A 22,365-nucleotide genomic window follows, 5' to 3' on the forward strand; every position below is an offset into this window, starting at 1 on the left:
TAAGGAGGACAAGTTTGGTATTCAAGAAATAAAGAGGGTTGTTCTTTGAAGGGTGAGTGGTGGTTATATTCTCTCTCTCTCTCTCTCTCTCTCTCTCTCTCTCTCTGTGGACCTATTCCCACCAATGAAGAGCTAGGATGGGAACTTTTTAGTGCACTCACAAGTTTGCATGGCTTTGAGTCCACAATTAGATGGTGAATCCAAATCCAAGACAAGCCATAGGAGAGATCATGATTTGAAAAGGTTCGAAGCTAGCTAACACATGCGAATCTTTTTCATAATGGTTCCTCACTTTTCTATTGGTGAACACAATAATGGACACCATTGGAAATTATTTTTCATTTACTTTACATTGTCATCAACAAGCTCACACATGTAGCAACAAGGCTCTATGGGCTCCTAACGAGTGCTTGAACTGGTTGGGAACCTTTTCAATGTGAACGGGTTCGATTCTCTTTCTCTCTCTCTCAACACACACACACACACACACACACACACACACACACACACATTCTCTCTTCCTCCTTTTTAGTTGAACATAAGATACGATAATGGAAATGGGAAAGGTGAGTCTTTGAAAAATTATATGTTGCTCTCCCTCCCTCCCTCTCTCTCTCTCTCTCTCTCCTCTTTTTCTAGAGACGAAATTCTTTTTCAACTCTTTTTCTAGAGACAGAATTCTTTTTCAATTAGACATATGAAATGATATTATATTTTAATGGTTGAACATGTGTATACAATGTGTACATGTTCTAAAAATATCCACAAGTGCAAATACACTAAAAAAAAGAGTGGAATTTTTGTTTTATTGGACATATGTGATGAGACAATAATTTTAATTGTTGAACATATTCATGCAAAGTATACATCACACATAAATGCATATAAACTATAAAAACACATGAACAATACATGAGCATGTACACATGTACATAGGCCCACATATGTGCAAATACATACATACATGGATGCATATATATAACATGTATATGTATATATGCATACATGCTCATACACATGCAAACATAAAAATGAGAGAGAGAGAGAGAGAGAGAGAGAGAGAGAGAGAGAGAGAGAGAGAGAGAGAGAGAGAGAGTATACACACTTATGTAATACATACTTATTACAAACATGCACCAATGCAGACGTGCACATCCACACACAAATATAAACATGTACATATACATGTAATGTATATACACATGTGCATACATATATACATGCACATATATGAGGTGAAGAAAGATAATAGGAGGAAGACAAAGAAAGGAGAAAAATAAAAAATGATGAGAGGGAGAGAGAGGATACACATGTATGTGACCATACAAATAGATAGATACATACTACACACATATATACATACATACGTACACATACACACATGTATACATATATGTATGTATATGCACACATGTACATAGCATAGGAAAAACAAAAGAGGTAAAAAGGAAAAAAAATGTGTGTGTGTGTGTGACAAGAAGAAGAAGAAGTAGTAATTCTCAATATAGTTTATGGATTGTCAATTTCACTTAATATTGTAGCTCATTGTGAATAGAAATCACCATTAAATTTATTTGTCTTTAAGAGACTTTGAAAAATGGTCACTAGGGTTTTTTAGAGATATAGTTTAGGCTTAATCATGTTAATGTTAGTCTTCCACTCCTTACATATTAGTGGCCACATCCCCATATATTACATTTTCGTATATTCAAAATTGTATTAGCTTGAGTTATTAAAGCTTTCAAAGTTCAGATAATGTTCCTTATATCAACCTCCCATGAGCCCTCTTGTCACATGAAACATGCTTTCAAACACTGGCATCATGAAGCATCGAGAGAATCTAGGTATGAAGCGCTTAGTGTTCACAATAATGACATACCTCTTTGTTTTTCACTAATGATTGGAGCTCAATTATTGAGATAGAGAGGAAAGAAGAGATGTTGGACTGATGACTTGTTGCCATGTCTCAGTAACTCAAGTTAGTACCTAGGAATCCCAAGGTACTCCCATCACTGTACATTTTGATGTCACCAATAGTCATTATACCCTCTTGAAATCAGAGATCTTAGAGCTAATCTTGTGCATCTTGGCCCTAAGAGCCATGCCACGCACAAGTCAATTTGACTTATGCGAGTCTATGGAGTGAAGTTTAGGCTCATGTGGCTAGGATCATCAAACTTGGACTCCAAAAAAAAAAGGGTACTTTGGTTGGTCAATGGAGTGCTCACTAAAAATGAGGGTACTAAGGTTTGCTTAGTTCACTTGAAGGAACCCATCCTGATATGTTCAACAAACATTGGTAGCTCCTTCATTCTCAACCCCAAAATAAATACTCTCCCTTCCTTGAGCTTGTTTGTAGGATTGCATTGTTGGATGATAGTTAGAAGCTTTGATGAGTGTGTGGCCAAAGAGGCTGTGAGTCGATGGTCCCTTAACTGCAAGTCTATCGACTTTTTCTTTTTGTAATGTGAGCTGCTATCGATTGTTTATTTTGGGACGTCGTTCGAAACGAACCATGTCAAGAGATGGCAGGTACTGTGAGGTGAGCACAGAGCTTGGAGGAATCGATATTGAGAGTGAGAGAAACTAACCCACCATGTCAACCAGCTGGGCTATGGCTCGTCATTGGTGAGTCTATGGACTTGTGCATGGTAAATTGTATTAGGCGCTCCGCGCCTAGACTCGCGCCGGGGTGGGCGCGATTTTCGTGGTGGGGGCGGGTGCTTGACGCGTGGCACCCGCCCCCGCGTTTCTTTGTGGGGAGGTTGGGGCTGCCACGTGGCACCCGCCCCCACCTCCCTTTAACTAATAGTATAGATGAACGTTGTATTGGGCCCAGTGTGCCTTATGTGAACATTTTGAGCACGTGTCGTTATTGATATGCATTAGTTTATGTAGCTCGAAGATGATTCGAAGCTATCCGGACAAAGGCGAGGTTCCTTTTGATCTTGGTAACTTGAACGGCTGGGCCGGGCGCGCTGACGAGGGAATGCAGACTAGTGGCGATGATAGAGTGAGGATGGTGGAAGGAGAAGGCAACCTGTAAATCGAAACTCAAGAAGAAGAAGAAGCAGAAGCAGGAATTGGACCAGACGAAGAAGAAAAAGACGAAGCAGAAGAAGAAGCCGGAAGAGGCAGCAGCAGCAGCAGAAGAGGATTCATATATCTTTGCAAGAAGAAGAAGAAGAGGATCCTGTAGAAAGAACGGATCATATATCGCCTTTCGTCCCTTTTCCGCCGCGTCTGATTCTCTCCTTTGACAAATATGGATAATGGATGAGCTCTAGCTTGCGAGAGACCCAGCGAAACACAGAGAGAAATGGGGCTTTTGCATTCGCCGGAACCGATCCTTCGCCTCTTCCTGGACTTGAACTGCAGAATTTGGTTCTCAGATGCTTCCTGGTAACACATCCGAATCGAAAAGCCAGTAGAAATGGATCCAGAGCAGACTTTCCTTAGGGTGCACGCCCGGCTCTCCAGCATGCTTGCCCAGCTTCTAAGTCCAAGATTGCGGGGCCTCCTCGAACACCTCTGCCTTGTGGTTGCCATCTTGCTCCTCGCTCTGCTCGCCGTGATGCATGTGAATTTCGTGTCTCAGGTCACTCATTTATTCTCTCTCCCTGTCTCTCTCTCTCTCTCTTTCCGATTTTACTCGCGCTTTAACAAGGAATACTGTTGTTATTGTAATCACGGTCTGTAAACTTCAATCGTAAGAATCCATTTTCTCCTTGATGTACCATCTGCAATTTTCTCCATAGCAACGGGTGGCCCCTTCAAGAGAGATAGAAATCAATTGATATCTCTATCTACAAGGTGGTGTGAATGCATAAAAGTGTAGGGGAAGTTTCGACAATACTATTCATGCTGCTTTCTCAAAATGACAGTTTTTGGGATTAATGTTCTTAAAGAGAATATCAAGGAATGTTATGTCCATACACGACTACATGCCTTCAAACTTCTCCAATGGACTCATATGCTAGGTTACTTTGTCCACATCTCCTACGAGCTGGGTGCTTGTGGGCATTGTAGGTTGTTGCTCTATACTACACAAAATGGGCACAAGAGAATGACAGAATGAGCATGGCTATTAGACTGTAAATAGGCATTAAAGAAGAAATCAGTTGCCTTGGATGTAAGGCAAAACATGGACGACCATCTAGTGGACCAAATTGGTTCAACCTAAAATATGACATGTGAGAAAACTAGATGCCCAAAGTGTGGCACAAATTGTCATCGATATGAAGCTAGACACTGACTGTCAACACTCGCAAGCAACATATTAGGGAGGAAGAACCTGATAGAGTTGAGGGGCTACAAAATGACATATGTACAATGAGATGAGGGGCAAAACATGGTCCCTATTTGCTCAAGAAGGATACAATCAAGGAGGTTCAACTTTGATACACTGCAAAAGATCTCTAGGGCTGGTAATAGGAATGCAAGATGAGGATTTGCAAGTGATGAATATTGGACAAGGAATATGATCCCCTCTCTAGATGGAAGCACAATGTAACTAGAGGCCGACCTAAATCAAAGGGAGTGGAGAGGCCTCAAATGGATCACTCTTGGTGAAGCCAAGTTTGAAATGGGTTAGCCAAGTCTATGATTCAATTGAGAGACGATAGCAAGGTATTATAAAAGGCACCATAGCTTGCCAGAAAAGAACGTCAGGGATTAAAATACTCACCTAGGATCCAACTTGCACACGAGACACGACACAAACTATACCCATGAACATATAGGGGGACGGACATCAGACTCATCTCCCTACACTAGGGCCAAACGGGCTTACCCTTGAGCCTAGGAGCTGGTAGCACAGTAGGTCATGACCACGTATCGAGAGGTGGTATCCTATACCAATAGCCCACACCATCCTAGTGTATGAACATGTCGATCTATGGCCCAAGAGTCCAAGAGTGGTGATCACACAATAATAAGCATAATTAAGGTTGTCATGTTTGATGGTATCCGATTAGTGTAGTTCGATGCTAGTATAGTACTAATTGGACTAATAAATCTTGGATCTATGTCTGATTTTAAAAAAATGCCATATAATTTTAAGTCTATACTTAGTGTTTGGACTTAAAATATAACCTTGAAGATTCAAGTCAAAAGTAAGTGCAAAAGAGAGTTGAAACAAGACTCAAGAGTTAAGACTCAAGACTATAGTATGAATAATGAAACCAACAACTTTATTATGAGCCAAATATGCAATCTCATACAAAAAGTATACAAAAATGGATTGAGATAAAAGCCATAATCTATAGCTCAATATGAATCAAGATATATGATTACTCTAAGTGCTCATATCACTCTTGGCATCGAAGGTAGAAGCATCCTTGTTGCCGCTTGAGGAGCCATTATCCTCCTCAATAAAATCACCCCCACTAGTGACATTGCCCTCATCTTCATACTCCGGATCTTTAAGCTCTACGTGAGAGGCATTGATAGGCATATCATCTTGGACCGAACCCTTCTCAACAAAATCACCCTCACTAATGACATTGCCTCATTATCATACTCCGGCTCTCTAAGCTCTATGTGAGAGGCAGTGATAGGTATATCATCCTGGGTTGAACTAGGAGTACTTCTCGAGCCACTCCCATGCCTGGTGTAGCGTCTAACAGCCCCACGAGCATCATAGGTAGCTGATGTGGATGTCAAAGTGGAAGCTCCTTCACTATTGATGCGAGATCGAATAACAACACGGGCATGGCGTGCACGAGTGCAAAAGATCCATTGGTCTATCTCCTCGAGCTTTCCTCCAAGTCGCTCTCGTGAGTCATACTTTTAAGTGTGCTAGCGGAGAGCTTGAGTGAATTCATATTCACCTATACATTTAAAGGATGAAAAACTTAGATTAAAAAATAAAAACTTCTCTAAATATATTTTATAATTTATGAATTAAAAAAAAAGTTGGATATATGATACTTGTCAGCCATAGACATCTCATGTATATTACGTAGCATCCATAAATTGGAGCAACAATAAATTAGTTACTTCAATTGCCATGGGCTAAGCTTATTATGAATTTTAGTGTGCACGAGGGAATAGGTGGATTAATTTCTCTCACATGCACCTGATGAACAATCCTACACCATGTGAATAGAAAATAAGTTTAAACTTCAAACTTGTAAGTTGTAACTAGAATCAAATGAAAAAAGAGAAGAGATTTTCAAATCTGTGCAAGAATGCATAAGGCCACTCTTTGGAGGTGGGAAATTGGTAGCCAAATGACTCCCATAAAAAAAGGGGGCTTTACCAATGATTCTCGCTTTAGATGTGAAAGCGGTGTCTCTTTGATCACTATAATTAATGAGCTCTTGGAGGAAGGCACCATGGTGCTCTCCCGCCAAAGCCTTTGGAAGAAAGGCATCGCAATCGGCAAGGATATTTGTATCCATAAAGAGAGAGGGTTTTTTGAAGGCGGATGCAAGAGCACCGCAAACCCATGTATGGGTCATTTCATCTATTTCCATCTCTTCTTTGTTAAAAAGAGAATATAATCTCTTTTAGGGGTGGTATCTAAGATGTCACCACAATAGGTGTAAGAGGATAGAGATTTAATGTTAGAGTTAGAGGTGAAATTTGAAAAAGCAGAGTGAGAAAATGCGAATTATAAATTTTAAAACTAAAAAGTAGCATGAATCATTAAAAAAAAAGAAGAAAAAATGAATACCATGAAGAAGAGGCTTTCCCATCCAAGATGGTCAATGATTGTATCTCCTCTATTGCATCCGCCATAAGATGATAGAGGAGGTCAATGGTGGCTCTCTCCATGTTCGGTATGTGAAGCATCTTGTAGATGGGAGTGACGGCAATGGCAATGCCTCTCACATCCATCCAAAATTCCTCCTTTAAGCAACGCCTTTGCATGGCCTTTACTTCCACTTGGCTTTATGTAGACTCCCCTTCAAGCCACTCCTTGAACTCATCCGACATGACCATTTTTTATAGCTTATTGTGAACGTCATGGAGATGCTCGAGGAGAAGCCATATGGCTGCAAATCGAGTCTTTGAAGGCTTCTTCAACTCCAAGTTCGAGTATGAGGGATAAATCGCAAGAACTCGGACCTTGGAGTTGATGAAACCAATGATTGTGTAAGCATCATTAACAATCCTTGCCACCCACTTCAACTTGCCTATATCTTCCATAAGATCTAGACAATGTGTAGTACATGGTGTTCATACTATGGACGGAAACTCGGCTTGGAGTTTGTCCCATAAATGCACAATTCGAGGTGTCCATGAAAACTTGCACCACATTTTGCAGCCCAACCTACTATGAGAGTGCGCAACGGAAGAAGGAACACAGACACAGAGAGAGAGAGAGAGAGAGAGAGAGAGAGAGAGAGAGAGAGAGGGAAGAAATATTGCACTGACTGAAATGAATGTTGAATACAAAGTTGTGGACTGATCAGTCATTGCACACAGCCTGGAGTGTTAGTGAGGGCACCGGACCAGGTTGGAAAAGATGGCAGCACCAATGTCGGAGAGGAGAGGGAGCAATGTGTACTGAATTTGCAAGAAGTGAATGAGAATGACCAGGGGGACTGCTATATATAGCCCCCAATCTCTAGATCTGGCCGACTTGTTGGCGGCAGCCCTAAACTGGCCGACTGCGCAAGAAATGGGCAAACTGCATAGGAAATGCCCTAATTGGGCAGACTGCCACTCAAAAAGAAAATGCACACTAAAACAACACACTAGACTAATAGGGCTTCTCTATCTCCTTCCAGACTCTGACAGGAGCTCACAACAAGGAGATGATAGATTGACATACAAAAATAGGGCAGGCTAACACCCCGTCTTAGATCCTTCAAGGTCCATGGGGCAAGAAATTGGTTGACACTCGGCCATATGAAACTCTGAAAGAAGCTTGAAGATAGACCTGTGCTGTGAGATAAAAATGCCCTGTGCCATCTGATAGATCTCCAATCCAAGAAAGAAGTGAAGGATCCCAAGATCGGTCATGTTAAACTTTTGGTGAAGAATAGTCCGAGTGTGATCCACCTCTCGAGTGTTGCTCCTGTAATGATAAGATCATCAACATACAAAATCGGCAAAACACAATGGCCACCAGTAACCAGGAAATATAGATTGGGGTCATGATCAGAGCGATGGAGACTACTCTACACAAAGAAGCGGTCAATCCGCTAGTACCAAGCATGAGGAGCCTGCTTCAGACCGTAAAGGGCCTTCTGCAACTTGTAGACATGATCCTCCTTTTCCCGCACAAGAAAATTGAGAGGCCGTGAAACATAAATCTCCTTCTCAAGGATGCCATTCAAGAAGGCGGACTTGATGTCCACTTGATAGACAGGCCAATGGTGGTGGGCTGCAAGAGCCAAAATAACTTGAATAGTAGACATCCGAGCCGTAGGAGCAAAGGTCTCAAAATAATCCAATCCTGTCCGTTGTGCAAAACCCTTGGCAACAAGCCTAGCTTTATGCTTATCTAAGGAACCATCTACACGATATTTGGTCTTAAAGACCCACTTCACACCTATCACCTTCCACTTCGTGGGACACGATACTAGCTCCCAAGTCTGATTTTGTTCGATGGAATCGAGCTCATCTTGCATAGCCTGTCTCCAAACATCCTGTGCAAGGAGCCTCCTCAACAGCCGCCTCAACAGTAGAAGGCTTGGAATCATGAAGAATCTGAGATATAAGAGCATAGTTCACACAGAGTGAACTATCCCGTTGGGCCTATAATCGGGGTGATCTGCATGCACCTACAGGAGTAGTAGGAAAGTGAGAAACATTGAATCCTGCATAAGCTGCCTGTACCATTGAGGAATCCTAAGAGACTCCCCTTACTGCGAGGGAGACCGTGTAGCCTCCAAAACCTGCAAAGCACCTATCTGTGGAAGGGGCTCCTCCTCACCATGGGAAGGGAGATCCTTCTCATTGGAAGAAGGCTCCCCCTCTGACGGCTGAGCATCCCTAGAAGACTACGGAAGGGAGGCTGAAGGGGTAGTAGAACTTGATGAAGAAGAAGTCATGTCCGTCAAAGATGGAAGGGAAGCCGAGGTAGAGGTTAGAGGAGGAGGAGGAGGGTTAGGATCTGAGGACGAAGGACTAAGAGGCAACCTAGAAGGAAGAAGAGGGGTAGAGAACCATCATCTGGAAGACAAAGTATCATCTGGAAGAGAACCATCAATAGGATCCTTGGAAGTTGCAACCTCATCAAAGATCACATCCCCGCTCGCCTCAATCTTTTGTGTCGTTGGGCCGTAGAGCTGATAGCCCTTTGTGGTCATGCTATAGCCCACGAAGATAAGCCTTCTCGACTTGGAATCAAGCTTCGTCTACCTCTTCTTCTTGTCCACATGGACATAGGCATCACATCTGAAGATGTGGAAGCGAGACACGGAAGGCTTCTGCCCAATGAAAGCCTCTTAGGAAGTCATGTCCTGTAAGGCTGAAGTCGGAGAATGGTTGCGGATGTGAACCGCAGTAGCCACTGCCTCACCCCAAAGGGACTGTGGAAGACTTTGATGCTCCAATATCGATCGAGCCATCTCCACCATGGTCCAATTTGCACGCTCCACCACACCATTCTATGATGGTGTGTTTGGATGAGAATACTCCACCCGAATACCGTGATCCCTGCAAAATTGAGAGAAGAGGTGAGAAGTAAACTCACCACTGTGATCAGCTTGAACATCACGAACTTTGGAAGTAGTTTGTGTCTCAGCAAATGCCTTCCACTCGTAGAATTGAGAGTATGCCTCGCTTCTATACTCTAGACAATATGGCCACACACAATGACTGAAGTTAACAATCAGCACAGATACTCGGCCTTCCCTAGGGAGGCTGTGCCCATAGGCCCACAAAGATCGGTATGAACCAACTCCAGTGGAGAAGAGGTCCGCATAGAAGCAATGTGTGGGTGAGGCTGCCTATGTTGCTTGCCCCTCAAGCAATTGGGGCATAAAGTGTGAAGAGGAGGGAAATCAAGAAGTCCCTCCACCATCTTCCTCCGAGAGGCCCGCCGAATCGCATCAAGGTTTAGATGCCCACAAGGAACATGCCAAAGCAGCCCAAGCTCAAGGGAGGCCTCGCGGCTAGAGCTTGTAGAGCCCACCCTCCTGTGTACCTATCCAAAGAGCTACACTTGAAGAAGCATTCTCCGCAGCGACTGCTGCTTGAGTGAAAATGACTCAAGTATCTAGCTATGCAAGACTATGGACAGACAAGAGGTTAAAACCCAAATTAGGTACATAAAGGACTTTGGTGGAAGAAGACCGCTTGTCTGAGAACAAAGGTAAAGTCCCGACGCCTTGAACAAGGACAATAGAATTGTCACCAATGGTGACAGTGCCCACTCTGGAACGTACATCCTAAAGCCAATCCTTTGTGAAGGTCATGTGAGAAGATGCTCCGCTGTCCACAAGCCAAGGCTTCTCCTGAGTGGTAGAAGCTAGAGCTATATCCTCCACCTCAAACAAATGTGCAAAGGCAGAATTTGTGGTAGTAGGGGTAGCCTTTGAATCCTTCGAATCCTTCTTCTTTGGCTTCAAATGAGGGTACTTCTGCCAACACTTCTCTTCAGGGTGAGTGCCCTTCCCATAGTGTGGGCACTTGGGCTTCTTCTCATTCGAATCCTTCTGGTCCTCTTCCTTCTTGTGCTTGGCCTTCTGCTGTTGCTTCTTATTCTTCTTCCCGCCACCTGTACCTATAGTAAAAGCCTTGATGGAGCCAGAACCATTGGGCCTCACCTCTGTGAGTCACTCGTCATGCTCCAAGACAAGTGGGGAAAGCTCCTCCCATAAGAGTTTCTCACAGGTCCTCGAGGTGCATAAGAACAGAATCCTGTAGACTCATAAAGAAAAAGGGACGGGCTCGAGAGTTGAGCCGATCCCGTAAGGCAGCACGGTCCATGGAGACCCATTGTTAGGGTCCTCCCTCGGGATGAGGAATAGGTGAAGAAACAAGCACTCAGAGATCAAAAGTGTCGAGGATGCGCTCCACCTTGCACGACCATAGGTAATAGTTGGAACCATCCAACTTGTTTTCCTTGGGAAAGGTAGGGAGAATGGGTACTTGTATAGAGGAAAAGAGGGAAGGCATGTGAATATTTGATGGATGCTCCTCCGATGGTGCCTTCACAGTAGATGGAACCCTTTGAGATACATGGACAGAAGAAGGACGGGTTCGAGGAGACTATCTTGTCTGTGATCATGAGACTCGCGATAGTCACGTCTTCGTTCAGAGGAGGGGCGAGAAAGAAGCTCCTCCTCCGAGTCATCAAAGCCTGAAAATTGGTAAGACATCCTTCAAATCTATAATCACCAAGCAATCTGCAATAGAAGACAAGTAGAATGGGCTGCTTGCTCAAGGGAGATCACAGTAAATGCTGTTGCCTGCAAAAGGGGAGAGAAAAATCTGCTGCTTGGAGAGAAAAACTGCCGCCTATCCTCCAAAGGAAGTCACCTCCTCTTCAGTTTTTGTTGCAATTCCCCAAAGGGCTGCATTTGATGAAAATGCAGGCTGCAACCACCAAGAAAGTTGTCGTCTCCACCTCCAAAAGCTCCAGAATAGAAAAACGTAGGTTGTATAGACTGCGTTTCAGCTTGGAGCTGCAGTACCTTGGCTGCAATGAGTGGAGAAAGGGCTGATTGGCTGGTTGGTGTCCTCCTCTGCAATGGAAGCTCTCCTCCGCGCTCTTAGTTAGGCGATGATACCATGTGAGAGTGTGCAACGGAAGAAGAAACATGGAGAGAGAGAGAGAGAGAAAGAAGAAAGAAGAAAGAAAGTTATATTAACGTCTACAACAGGCCAAGTTGGCCTATGAGACCAAAATGTTGCATATAAAATGTCTGGGAGATTTCAAAAGTCCCAGTGAAGCTAACATTTATGCTATGTTGAACTAAATTGAGTAGGTACAAAATGATATCTAGCCTCGATACAATCTAGAGGTACTCCTAGTGCGGTGTGAAATTGCTCCTGGAGTGTTCATCCTAGGATGTCCCGCATGGGTCGGTCTAACATGGAGAGACTAAAGCGGTGGGGCAAGGGCCTCCGATGGCGGCGTAGTATCCCTTGTATCTTCGACATGTGTCTTTTGCGGGGATGGGGGCCGACGGGGCGTGGGCGCCGGGCTTTGCCTCTCGCTGTGGCTATTTCTAAGGTGGTCCCCCGGGGTCGGGAGGCCGATTGGGCTGGTGAGGGCTCGGTGGTGGGGAGGGTAGTTGGTATTTGATAGAATTCGTTGAGTGTGCGTTGGTTGGTGGCTCCTTGTCTTTGCTCCGTGGTTCGTAGGAGGTGGTCTCTGTGGCGTTGTATTTCCAGTAGAAAGAGCCCCAGGCATCTCTGGTCTTTGAGTTCCATCACCTTGGAGAGTGGTCCGAATCCTTCGCTGAATATGTAGTGGAAGCGTCCTCGGATTTCGTAGTACATTGGGCATCTACAGATATAGTGTTCCTCTGTCTCTGGCTCAAGATGGCAGAGCTGACAGATTCGGTCTTCTGGGGGGAGGGGGTTGGCCCCGTATGTGCCCGTTACGACCCATAGTTGGTGTGAGGACGTGCGGATTTGTCCGATGGCACTTCTGACCCCGTGAGGCAGGTGTGTGTCCATGTAGCTTGGGTGGGTGATGAAGCCATCCGGGGAGATGTGCAGGGAGTGCTCTCGGTAGAAAGCCTTCTTGGTTCCTAGTTCCGACGTGGGGGTCACCCATGTCCTAGCTGTGTCTGTCTAGATGATATCCATTCTGATGATGCGATTCACCTCCTCTCGGCTGAGCTCCAGGTGTGGGCAGTCTAGGCTGTATTGTAGTGGGGGGAGGTGGTCCATGTGCAGGCCATGGAGCCGTAGCCAGGTCTTTGTTAGGGCATACCAGCACTCAGTGTCTCCTTGTGTTGCTAGCTGTTTGGATGACTCCAGGGCGAGTTTGGGGTACCGGTGCCGGGGCAGGTCCCATATTCGGTGCAAGAAGGTCACAGTCTGGAAGAGGGCCTCAGCCCCACGAGGGGCAGTGCCCTGAGCTTTGCGCGGATGATCTCGTGTGGTACAGAGGGCTTGCTTTGGATCATCCATGAGATCATAAGTATTAAGGGTCTCTCCATCTGCTCCCATCCCTCATAGGTGGCCTCCTCCTCAGGCAGTGGCTGATCCTGTGGGGCCCTCCGCGTGTGGTAGAGACTGGACCCCCATATGGGAGCCCCGTACAGGAGGGCTGGTGTGACCAAGGTGTCAAAAAGCCAGAGCTTTGTCCGGGGTTCCTGGAACTGTATGCGGGCACATTGGTTCTCCATTGACTCGAGGGCTGCATAGCCTCAGGTTAGTCTATCTTCTGTTGCTTTTCTCAGGGTAAATCTCGGTCCAGAGAATGTAATCCCCAGATAGACGTATCTTTGGACCACGTCCACGGTCTCTCCACCGTATGTGAAGGGGGGTACCGACCGTCGGAGCCATTGGGTTGACGTGTTGAACACCATGACCTTGGTTTTCCCCAGGTTTATAGTTAGGTCTTTGTCTTGGCAGAAGGCCTGTAGTGCGTCCAGTTGGCACTGTAGCCCTTCGGGTGTGCTGGAGATGAGGACTATGTCGTCCGCATATAGTAAGATGGGTATCAGTGTCCCTCCCAGGCTCGATCCCTCCTCGCCCAATCTATCTATGTACTCTGATATCTCATCAATGTAGAGGCCAAATAGGGTGGGTGAGAGTGGGCATTCCTGCTTGACTCCGATGGTACTGGTTATCTCCTTTGACAGCCCTCCTGGTGCCCGAACTCGGCCCATTACCGATTCGTATAGTGCCAGTATCCCCCATCGCATTTCGGTTGGGACCTCTAGTTCCTGTAGTCTTTCCGCGAGCCTCGCTAGTGGGACTGTGTCAGAGGCCTTGCGGAAGTCCACGAAGCAACAGTACACCCGTATTCCATGTGCTCTGCCCTCCTCTATGATGGCTCTCAGTGTGAGGATATGGTCAAGGGTGCGGAACCCCCTCCTAAACCCTGCTTGTCCTGCCGCCCGATGTTGGTGTTGCTCTGCCCACTTGCTCAGCTCGTGGTCCAGTATGGATCCATATAGCTTGGCTAGTACATGGCCAACCATGACTGTTCAGTAGTTCGTGGGAACCATGGGGTCTTTGGCCTTCAGGATAGGTATTATGGTGTTGACTGACCAGCTGGCAGGGAAGCCTTCGCATAGGGCTCTGTTGAACATGTGTGCTAGGAGAGCTGCCAGTATGTCTCTGGCATGGGTCAAATGCTCTGCTACCAAGCCTTTGTGGTCTTGGGCACGTCCTTTTTGGAGTCTATCAATGGTGTCTCTGACCCGCTCCGTGCTAAAGAATGTGGATGATCCGGGTTTGCTCCCTGGGGGCCGGGGTAGCTGGGGTTGCTTGGGTACTTGGTATAGTGAGGTTGCATATGCATGCCAAGTGTCCAGGGAGGTGATGGGTGTTTGGGCTCGGGGTTCCTGAAACGCCTTCCATGCCTCTTTGCTGTCCTGTCCATTTTGCTGCCTAGGTCACTCCCTGGCATCAGAGGATTGCGGTTCGCTCCCTTGACAGTTAGTGATCATCTTCTAGTTCTTCGACGGCATCAAAGGACTGTGGTCCACTCCGTCGATAGCTATCTTTCACCTTCCAGTGATTACTTCGATAGCCCATTGCGTGGAGGATTGCATTTTGCACCCTTCATTGTGCAGATTTTCCATAGGTGCTACCGCCTGATTTAGACATGATAGTGCAATTATCTTGTGATTTTCGGCTCTACTGTATCAGCTTTTCTTCTCATAGTATGATTAAGTGCATCATCACCATGTTTTTCTTGTGCTTTTGAGAGTCTCTCCCCTCTCAGTGTTTGCTATACACACTTTGTGTTATTCCTTGCAAACCCTATTGTCGCTTTGCATTGTTGCTTACTTTGACATGGTATTAGTGCATACATGTTACTTTGACAGGGAGGAGATTTTTATAGAAAGGGAGAGTGCTTTAGGGATTAGGGTTGAGAGAGAGAGAGAGAGAGAGAGAGAGAGAGAGAGAGAGAGAGAGAGAGAGAGAAATGAAATGAAATGAAATATTAACGTCTACAAAGGGCCAAAATGACCTATAAGACCATGAGTTACAATCATGTGTATGATGATACAACTGTTTGGGCAAAATATGTATGTAGCACAAAGCAAAATAAGAAAGGAAACTAACTCTAGCTATGTGTAAAACATAGAGCTCTATCTAGTAACAATGAGCTCCAAATGGTACAGTCTCATGTGGGTATGGAGGACCTAGCTCTAGCCCGAGCAATAATCTCGTGTATCCGCCTATGAATGTGTTGTCGGTGTCTGTACCGAGGCCTAGGATGTTTGGATCGGCTAAGTTGAGCAGCTCAATCAATCAGTATTCCTTGTCTGTGTGTGGACTGTGGCGGTGAGAGAGGCTCTTGTGTGGACAGTGGCTGTAACTGTATTGAAGTCTTCAGAGTCTCCTTTGCAAAGAAGTCTGTGAGCTGCCTCTGTGAAGGGCCTCGATGTCCTGTGGCAGCTGTACTCCTGAGGCGCATGTCGCGAAGCCATCGTATCTCACGAAGAAAGAGGCCAAGGCATCACTAATCGTTAAAATCCATGACTCTGGATAGTGGTCCAAATCCGTCTCTAAAGAGATAGTGGAAACGGCCACGAACCTCATAATACGCTGGGCAACGGCAAATATAATGGTCCTCTGTCTCTGGCTCTAATTGGCATATCTGGCATATGCGCTCCTCTGGTGGGATAGATCTATATCTGCCAGTCTCAATCTCTAGCTGACGTGAGGAGGTGCGCAACTGGCCAATAGTACATCTGATCCCATGGGAAAGGTGGGTGTCCATGTATCTCGGGCGAACAATAAATCCATCATCTGTAATATAAAGGAAATGCATACGGTAGAAAGCCATCTTTGTCCCTAGTTCATGCCCTGGCATCAACCATGTCCACTTGATATCCAATTGGGTAAGATCCATCGTGATGATCTTGTAGATCTCCAACCTGCTCAGGTCAAGAGATGGTGCATCAAGGGAGTACTGGAAGGGGGGTAACTTATCCATGCTAAAGCCATGCAACTCAAACTAGGCCGACATCTGTGTATACCAACATGAAGTATCATCCTCTTTGGCAAGCTGCCTGGAGGACTCGAGGCCCAACCGTGCATATCTGTGTCTGGGTAAGTCCCATAGGCTATGTATGTATGCGACCAATCGGGTGAGGGCCTCTACCACAATCTATGTAGCTGCTAGCGCAGCTCTGATGATCTCATGTGGCATTGAGGCCTTACATTTGATCATCTTGGATATCATGGACACTAGGGGTTTCTCCATCGACCTCCATCCGTCATAAGTGCACCCTGATCTACTACGGTGGTCAAGTCTAGGCCCCCATATCTGTACTCCATAAAGTAGTGTGGATGTGACTAGTGTATTGAAGAGCCATAGCTTGGTACGGGGTTCTTGGAATTGCACCTGTGAGCACATCCTCTCCAAACCACCTAGTGCTGTATATCCAGGAGTCAGTTTAGTGTCTGCTGCCTCTCGCATAGAAAAGGTGGGCTGTGTGAATAAGACTCTAGGTATGTATAAGAATCCACATACTCCAGCTCCTCAGATCCATATGTGAATTTTGAAATTTGAATGGTGGCCCATGGGAAAGGATAGTTGCATTATGCCATTATGTGTATATGAGTGAGAGAGATGGATGAATCATGAGAGAGGGAGAGTTCAAATTTTGAAATTTGAATGGTGGCCCATGGGAAAGGATAGTTGCATTATGAGTGAGAGAGATGGATGAATCATGAAAGAGGGAGAGGAAAAGAGAGAGAGTTTTTAAACTTGTCAGTTTAATCTTTAAACTTTTCTTTGGAGTTTGATAAGGGAAAGAAAAGAATAGAGAGAGAAAAGAATAGAGAAGAGAGAGAATAGAGAGGAGAGAAAGAAGAAGGAAAAGAAAGAATAGAAGAAAAGAAAGCGTAGAAAAAAGGAGGAAAAATGGTCACAAAAGTGACTGTCGGCATATGGGAGGATAGGTACAGTTGGGTGGGGATTAGGCCGGACAAGTCTAGATGTGTCGGATGGGACTGGATAGGTCGGACAAGTTGACACGTCTGTTGGATGTGGACAACCTTGAGCATAATAGGGCCTTGAGTCCTGCAAATACGTCTCAATTGCCCCAACCCTAAAGTGCCCTTAGTGCATTCACACTAAGTCACTTCATGAGCACTATGACCAATGCTATTAGCACCCATCCAGATGTTCGAGGATGTAATAGTTTCTCCCTTATGAATTATTGTTGTCCTTAGCAATATTCTCAAGAATGAAGTGGGGCAAATGACTCTTCAATGAACATACCGGCTCCCAAGAAACCCTTGCCTCCAATCCGGTTCTTCCATTTGATCAAATATTTGGGATAAATAGGGTGATGGGATTGTTTAGTCCTATGTTCAAGAATCAATTTGGGTTCAAGTGGAACTTGACAAGCAGTGTTTTCGAGTATTTATGTGGGAATGAATCAAGTCATTTTTATCAATTGGTTGATCACAATCCAAATTGCATCATGACCTTGATTTGTATGTAAAATCCATAGAATTACTACTCCATTTCTTATTGGGAATTTGTAAAGGATGTAACATCCTCGCTTATTTGTGCCATTCAGCTTTATTAAGCTAACAATATGGGCACTCACACATGTAAGACTCAACTAAAGTCTTTATGTGCGGCCAATAAAAGTAGCGAGTAACTGGGGCTAAAGCTCGATGTATGCCAAGGTGTCCTACGCTCAGCGCATTGTGACAATCATATAAATTGTTTTGTGGATATCTTGATCATTAGGCACACACACACTTTACCTTGCTTAAATAGTAATCCATTATGAATGGAATACTTTTCCACTACCTTTCTCTTAGTACAAGCTTTCGGGCATCTGAATTGCCAAAGCTTTGTGGGCCACTAGATCCATCTTGAACTAATTGCAAAATCTACTAGAATGAGAATTGTTTTGGTAATGTTCTTTGAAAAAGAGATAGAAATTAGCTGAAATTTTGGAGAAGGATAAGGCATTAACTTTAGGGATGTGACTAAGTGTATTGGCAACCATATTACTTGTATCCTTTTGGTAATGGATCTCAAAGTCAAACTTTGGCATAGGCTTCATTCACCTCGCCTTTTATAGCCATGGAGATCAACTATCGTAGAGGCACTTTAATGCATGGTGGTTAATCCAATCACAAACAATTCCTTCTCTTGAGTGGTGTAATGTGTTTGGGCATCCATGAGCTTATTGATCTTAAATAGGTGTCACGGGGATGTGAATTTTTGATGCTTTGCTTATCATTTAAATTAGTCATTAATCAAGTTTGCAAATGTAAGGTGCATGTGCTGTGCAAGTTAGTTAAGTCAGGTTACTAGGTGGTGCCCTGATGTCAGTTTGGGCCTAGGGTGCCAAAGGAAAATGTCGTAATAAGTTATAATGGTTAGGAAAATGTGATAATAAGTTATCATTGCCTAGATGTCAGTGGGTGTCAAAGGAAAATGTTGTAATAAGTTATAATGGTTAGGTATTAGGTGGTGCTTGGTGTTAATTTGGGCCTAGGGTATTTAATTAGCCATTGAACCAATAGTGACATTATGAGTTAAGCATTAATTATCTAATTAATGCCCATGCAAGTGCTAATTAATACTTACGTTCACTTGGGAGTCAAAATGGCCCAGCCAATTTAATTGTGGAAGGGCACATATGATTTCCTAGGCAAGGACAAGGGCTGAAATTAATTTTTAGAATTATTAATTCTGAAAATTAATGAAATGGCTGAAGAATTCAATTAGAAGGCTACCATGGCAAAGCTTTTCCATGCAAGGCTGTTGGAGCCTCATTTAACCATTTTGAAGGCTGAAAAGAGCAAGAGAGAGACCAATCTGCTACAGGTGCCTGTTTTGGAGGCTGTTTCAGCCATTGGAGAGTGCAATGGAGGCAGGTGACAGCTGATCAAGGACTCCCAAGGGCTGGCAACAGCAGTTTTGATCGTCCTAGGGGATGGTGACTGCATGTTGGGCTGTTATGTGGGTTTGGCTGCAGTCAATCAGTCATTTACAAGAGGGCAACAATGAATTTCAGCCACTTTTGGTGACAAATCTGAATTCTCTCTCCCCTCTGCATTCTTTTGCATTCTCCAGCCAATTTCCCAAAGTTCTTTAGCAAATCTTAAATCACACTCATTGGAGGTACTGAATTCAAGAATTTGCTGCTATAAACTCTAATTTATAAATTAGGGTTTAGAAGCCACCTCAGGTTTTGTGCTAAGAAATTGCAGACCTAACTGAAATTAGAAGCCGAAATTCAAGGATTGCCAAAGGTTTCAAGAGGTTAGCCACCAACAAATGAGTTTGGGGGGCCAAACTTTTCTTCCCATGTGCGAATTTGAAGACCAATCCCTTGCTAGATCAAGGGGCAAATCAAATTGAAGCCTTGCTGTTTATTTTTGATAGCAAGGGGTATTGGAAATTGAAGATTGGAGCCTTCATTGAATACATAGAAGCAAAAGAAATGTTGCAAGGGGCACTAGTTTTTGGGCCAACCGAGTCTCTACTATCCAAGATTATTTGATAACATCTGTATTCTCAGTTTTTGTGAATTTTATGTGTACGGAACCTGACAAGTGGCAAAACAGGTTGCCATTTTTCAAAATTACCCATGCAAGGTTGAGAGGGGGCTGATTGTCAAGGTCATTCCAGCCAGTAAATGCATTGTGGAGCTGAGAGAGAGAGAGAGAGAGAGAGAGAGAGAGAGAGAGAGAGAGAGTGCTACTATAGTAGGTGCCAATATTGTATGTGCATTCCCAACAGCCAGCTTGAGGGGCTTTTACAGCATGCAACTGCTTTGAGGAGGTGATCAACATCAGATGACTTCTGTTTGGGGCAGGTGACAGCCATCTGGGGTCCATAGATCAGCAATAGGCAACATCATTTTTGCACTCCGAGATCAGGGCAACAACTGGTATAGGCACTTTCTGGCATTAGAATTTGGGAAATTTCTCTCTCTACAACTCTCTCTCTGATCCTTTGACAGCTTCTCAATAGTTCTCAGCCATTTCCAGCTTGGGGTGAAGAGCAATTGAAGAAATTGCTGCTGAAGCCCTAATTTACAGCAACAATCAGGGTTTGACAGCCACCTCAGAATTGGTGCCCAATTACTGAAGACCTAGGTACTTGCTGTAGCAGCTGAAGGCATTGATTTGCAACTGATTCGAGGGGTAGCCCTTTCTCAAATTATTGTGGTCCACATGCAAGAGATTGAAGACCTAAATTGAGCCCGGATTGTTGTACAATCAAGAGGCAACTTGTACCCAAGAATTTTTGGTCATCTATGACAGCTATTTTTTTGCAAATAAAGTGTGGCTAATTATATTACTTCAGAAAAAACTCTGAATACAAAGAAGTGCTCATGGTCAATAGACCAAGCTGGAGCTGGTGAAAGTCACAGATACATCATATATACAAGCCTCCCAAGGCGGTCTGGGGGGGATAGGGACAAGAAGTGATGGAGGGGGGGTGTATCGTCATCTGGGGCTGCTTGCCTGCATCACGAAGAACAGGTCCTGGCCGCCCCAAGTGCACATGAAATGTCCTCGGAGCTCCCGACGAGCCTTGGACTCGCCCTACACCTGATCCCATTGGCCTCGAAGGGAGTGGATGATAGAGGTCCAGAGCTCTGCTAAGGCCGCCTGTACTGAAAGTCTCTCTGTAACCAGCCTTCCTTCTTGGAATGAGTGGTGATAACCTGATTTAAGAGTTGATTACAGCAATAAATAAATGTACATAAAATGAAATACACACTTTACCATAACATTCTTAGACAGTAGACACCCTGTTGGCCCCAACATTGGTGCCCCTTGCGGTATCTCTTTAGCTTTCATTCAATTGGAAGAAGTACAACTTGAGATTCTTCAATCTCCTCTTGCTAACCAATTGCTCTTGCTGTCATAAATGACCAGTAAGCCTTTTGGGTCATTTGCCCCTTGATTTACCCAGGACTTCTTCTCCAATTTGACCCTTGGCTAGCCAATGCTGCCCCAAATCAATTTGGGATGGGCTGGCTCCTGAAATCCCTTGATAATCTTCAATTATCAGCTGCTGATTTCAGTCCCTTGAGCCTTCAATCTTTGGCACGAATCCCAAGGTGGCTGCTAAACCCTAATTTTTGCTGTAAATCAGAGTTTACTGCAGAAATTACAGCTCAGCCCACCAGAAATGGCTGAGATCTCCTCCGAATGGTTGAGAATTGCTGAGAATGGCTGAGCATAGGCTGAAGGAGATGAGAGAATGCTGTAGAGAGAAAAAATTTTGAGATTTGTTGCGAAAAATTGATCAAAATCAGTTGCTGCCCTGCAATACCAGCCCCAAACGGATGCACCAACAACAATAGGAGCATTAAAGACTGTGATATCCAAGAGAAAGTGCATCAGCAGCAATTGCCAGCTTCCCAAGGTCAAGAATATGCAATCTCCATTACCAAAATGGTCTCCAATGGCTGGGAAATGGCCCCAAAAGCTGGCAGCAACAGTCCAATACATCTTTCCAACAGCTCCAAAATGAAAAAACGAGATTTTCCTCTCCCTTCAGCCCTATTTAGCCTTTCCCCCACTTGCATGGAAAAGTTTTGCGAAGTGGCAGCTTTCTTAATCCATTTTAAGCAATTTTCAGCCATTTAATTAATTTTTTGAAAATTAATTCAGCCCTTAATCCATGCCCAGAAAATTGACCTTGCCCATCGAAAAATTAATTGGCTAGGCCATTTGCAATCCAAAGTGGTCCCATGCATTAATTGACCCTTGGACAACCATTAATCCATTAATTAATGCCTAGTCCCTAGTGTCACCCCACTGACACTTAATGGCCAAAAATTTGTCCTAGGGGCAAACCGACACCAAAATTCACCTAGAATCTAACAAGTGTAACTTGTTACAACTTTTGCCTTTGACACCCATCTTTTTCATAGGGTCTTTAGGCCTTCAACTGTGAAAAAGTGGCTTGCACCTCACATGTGCATCTTTTAATTGCACATTTGATTAATCCTTTAATCAAGTGCCAATTAAACATAAGCAAAGCATCAAAATTTCATGTCCTCGTGACACTCTCTCCACCAAAGCCACCTGACACCGCGCCTTTCGGATATGCATACCAGTAAGACTCCCTATGATTTCCCATACCTCAGAGCGGTCTGCTGTGGGCTCCAGTACCTGGCGGATGGGTAGAGCCTCTAAACCCACCACTGTGCACGACCTTGCCTCGATAATGAATATCGTATCCTGCATCTCGGCCTCATACAGAAGGTGACGGCCCTGGCTGACCGCCTGCCAGCAAAAAGCACCCCAAGAGATACATCCAAGGCT

General features: G+C 44.5%; 1 protein-coding gene across 1 annotated transcript in view; it reads left to right on the forward strand.

Moving 5' to 3' along the window:
• The first annotated feature begins 2,912 nt into the window (after nt 1-2,912).
• LOC148030468 (S3 self-incompatibility locus-linked pollen protein) overlaps nt 2,913-22,365 on the forward strand; it is a 126,609-nt gene continuing 107,156 nt past the window's right edge. The window contains exon 1 of the mRNA XM_087686797.1: nt 2,913-3,598. Within this exon, the coding sequence (XP_087542923.1) occupies nt 3,434-3,598 (165 nt within the window). The 5' untranslated portion in view covers nt 2,913-3,433. The remainder of the gene's footprint in view (nt 3,599-22,365) is intronic.

Source organism: Lygodium microphyllum, chromosome 10 (assembly GCF_053477565.2).
Source record: "Lygodium microphyllum isolate KBCC chromosome 10, Lygodium_microphyllum_v1.1.10, whole genome shotgun sequence".
In the NCBI taxonomy this organism is placed as follows: domain Eukaryota; kingdom Viridiplantae; phylum Streptophyta; class Polypodiopsida; order Schizaeales; family Lygodiaceae; genus Lygodium; species Lygodium microphyllum.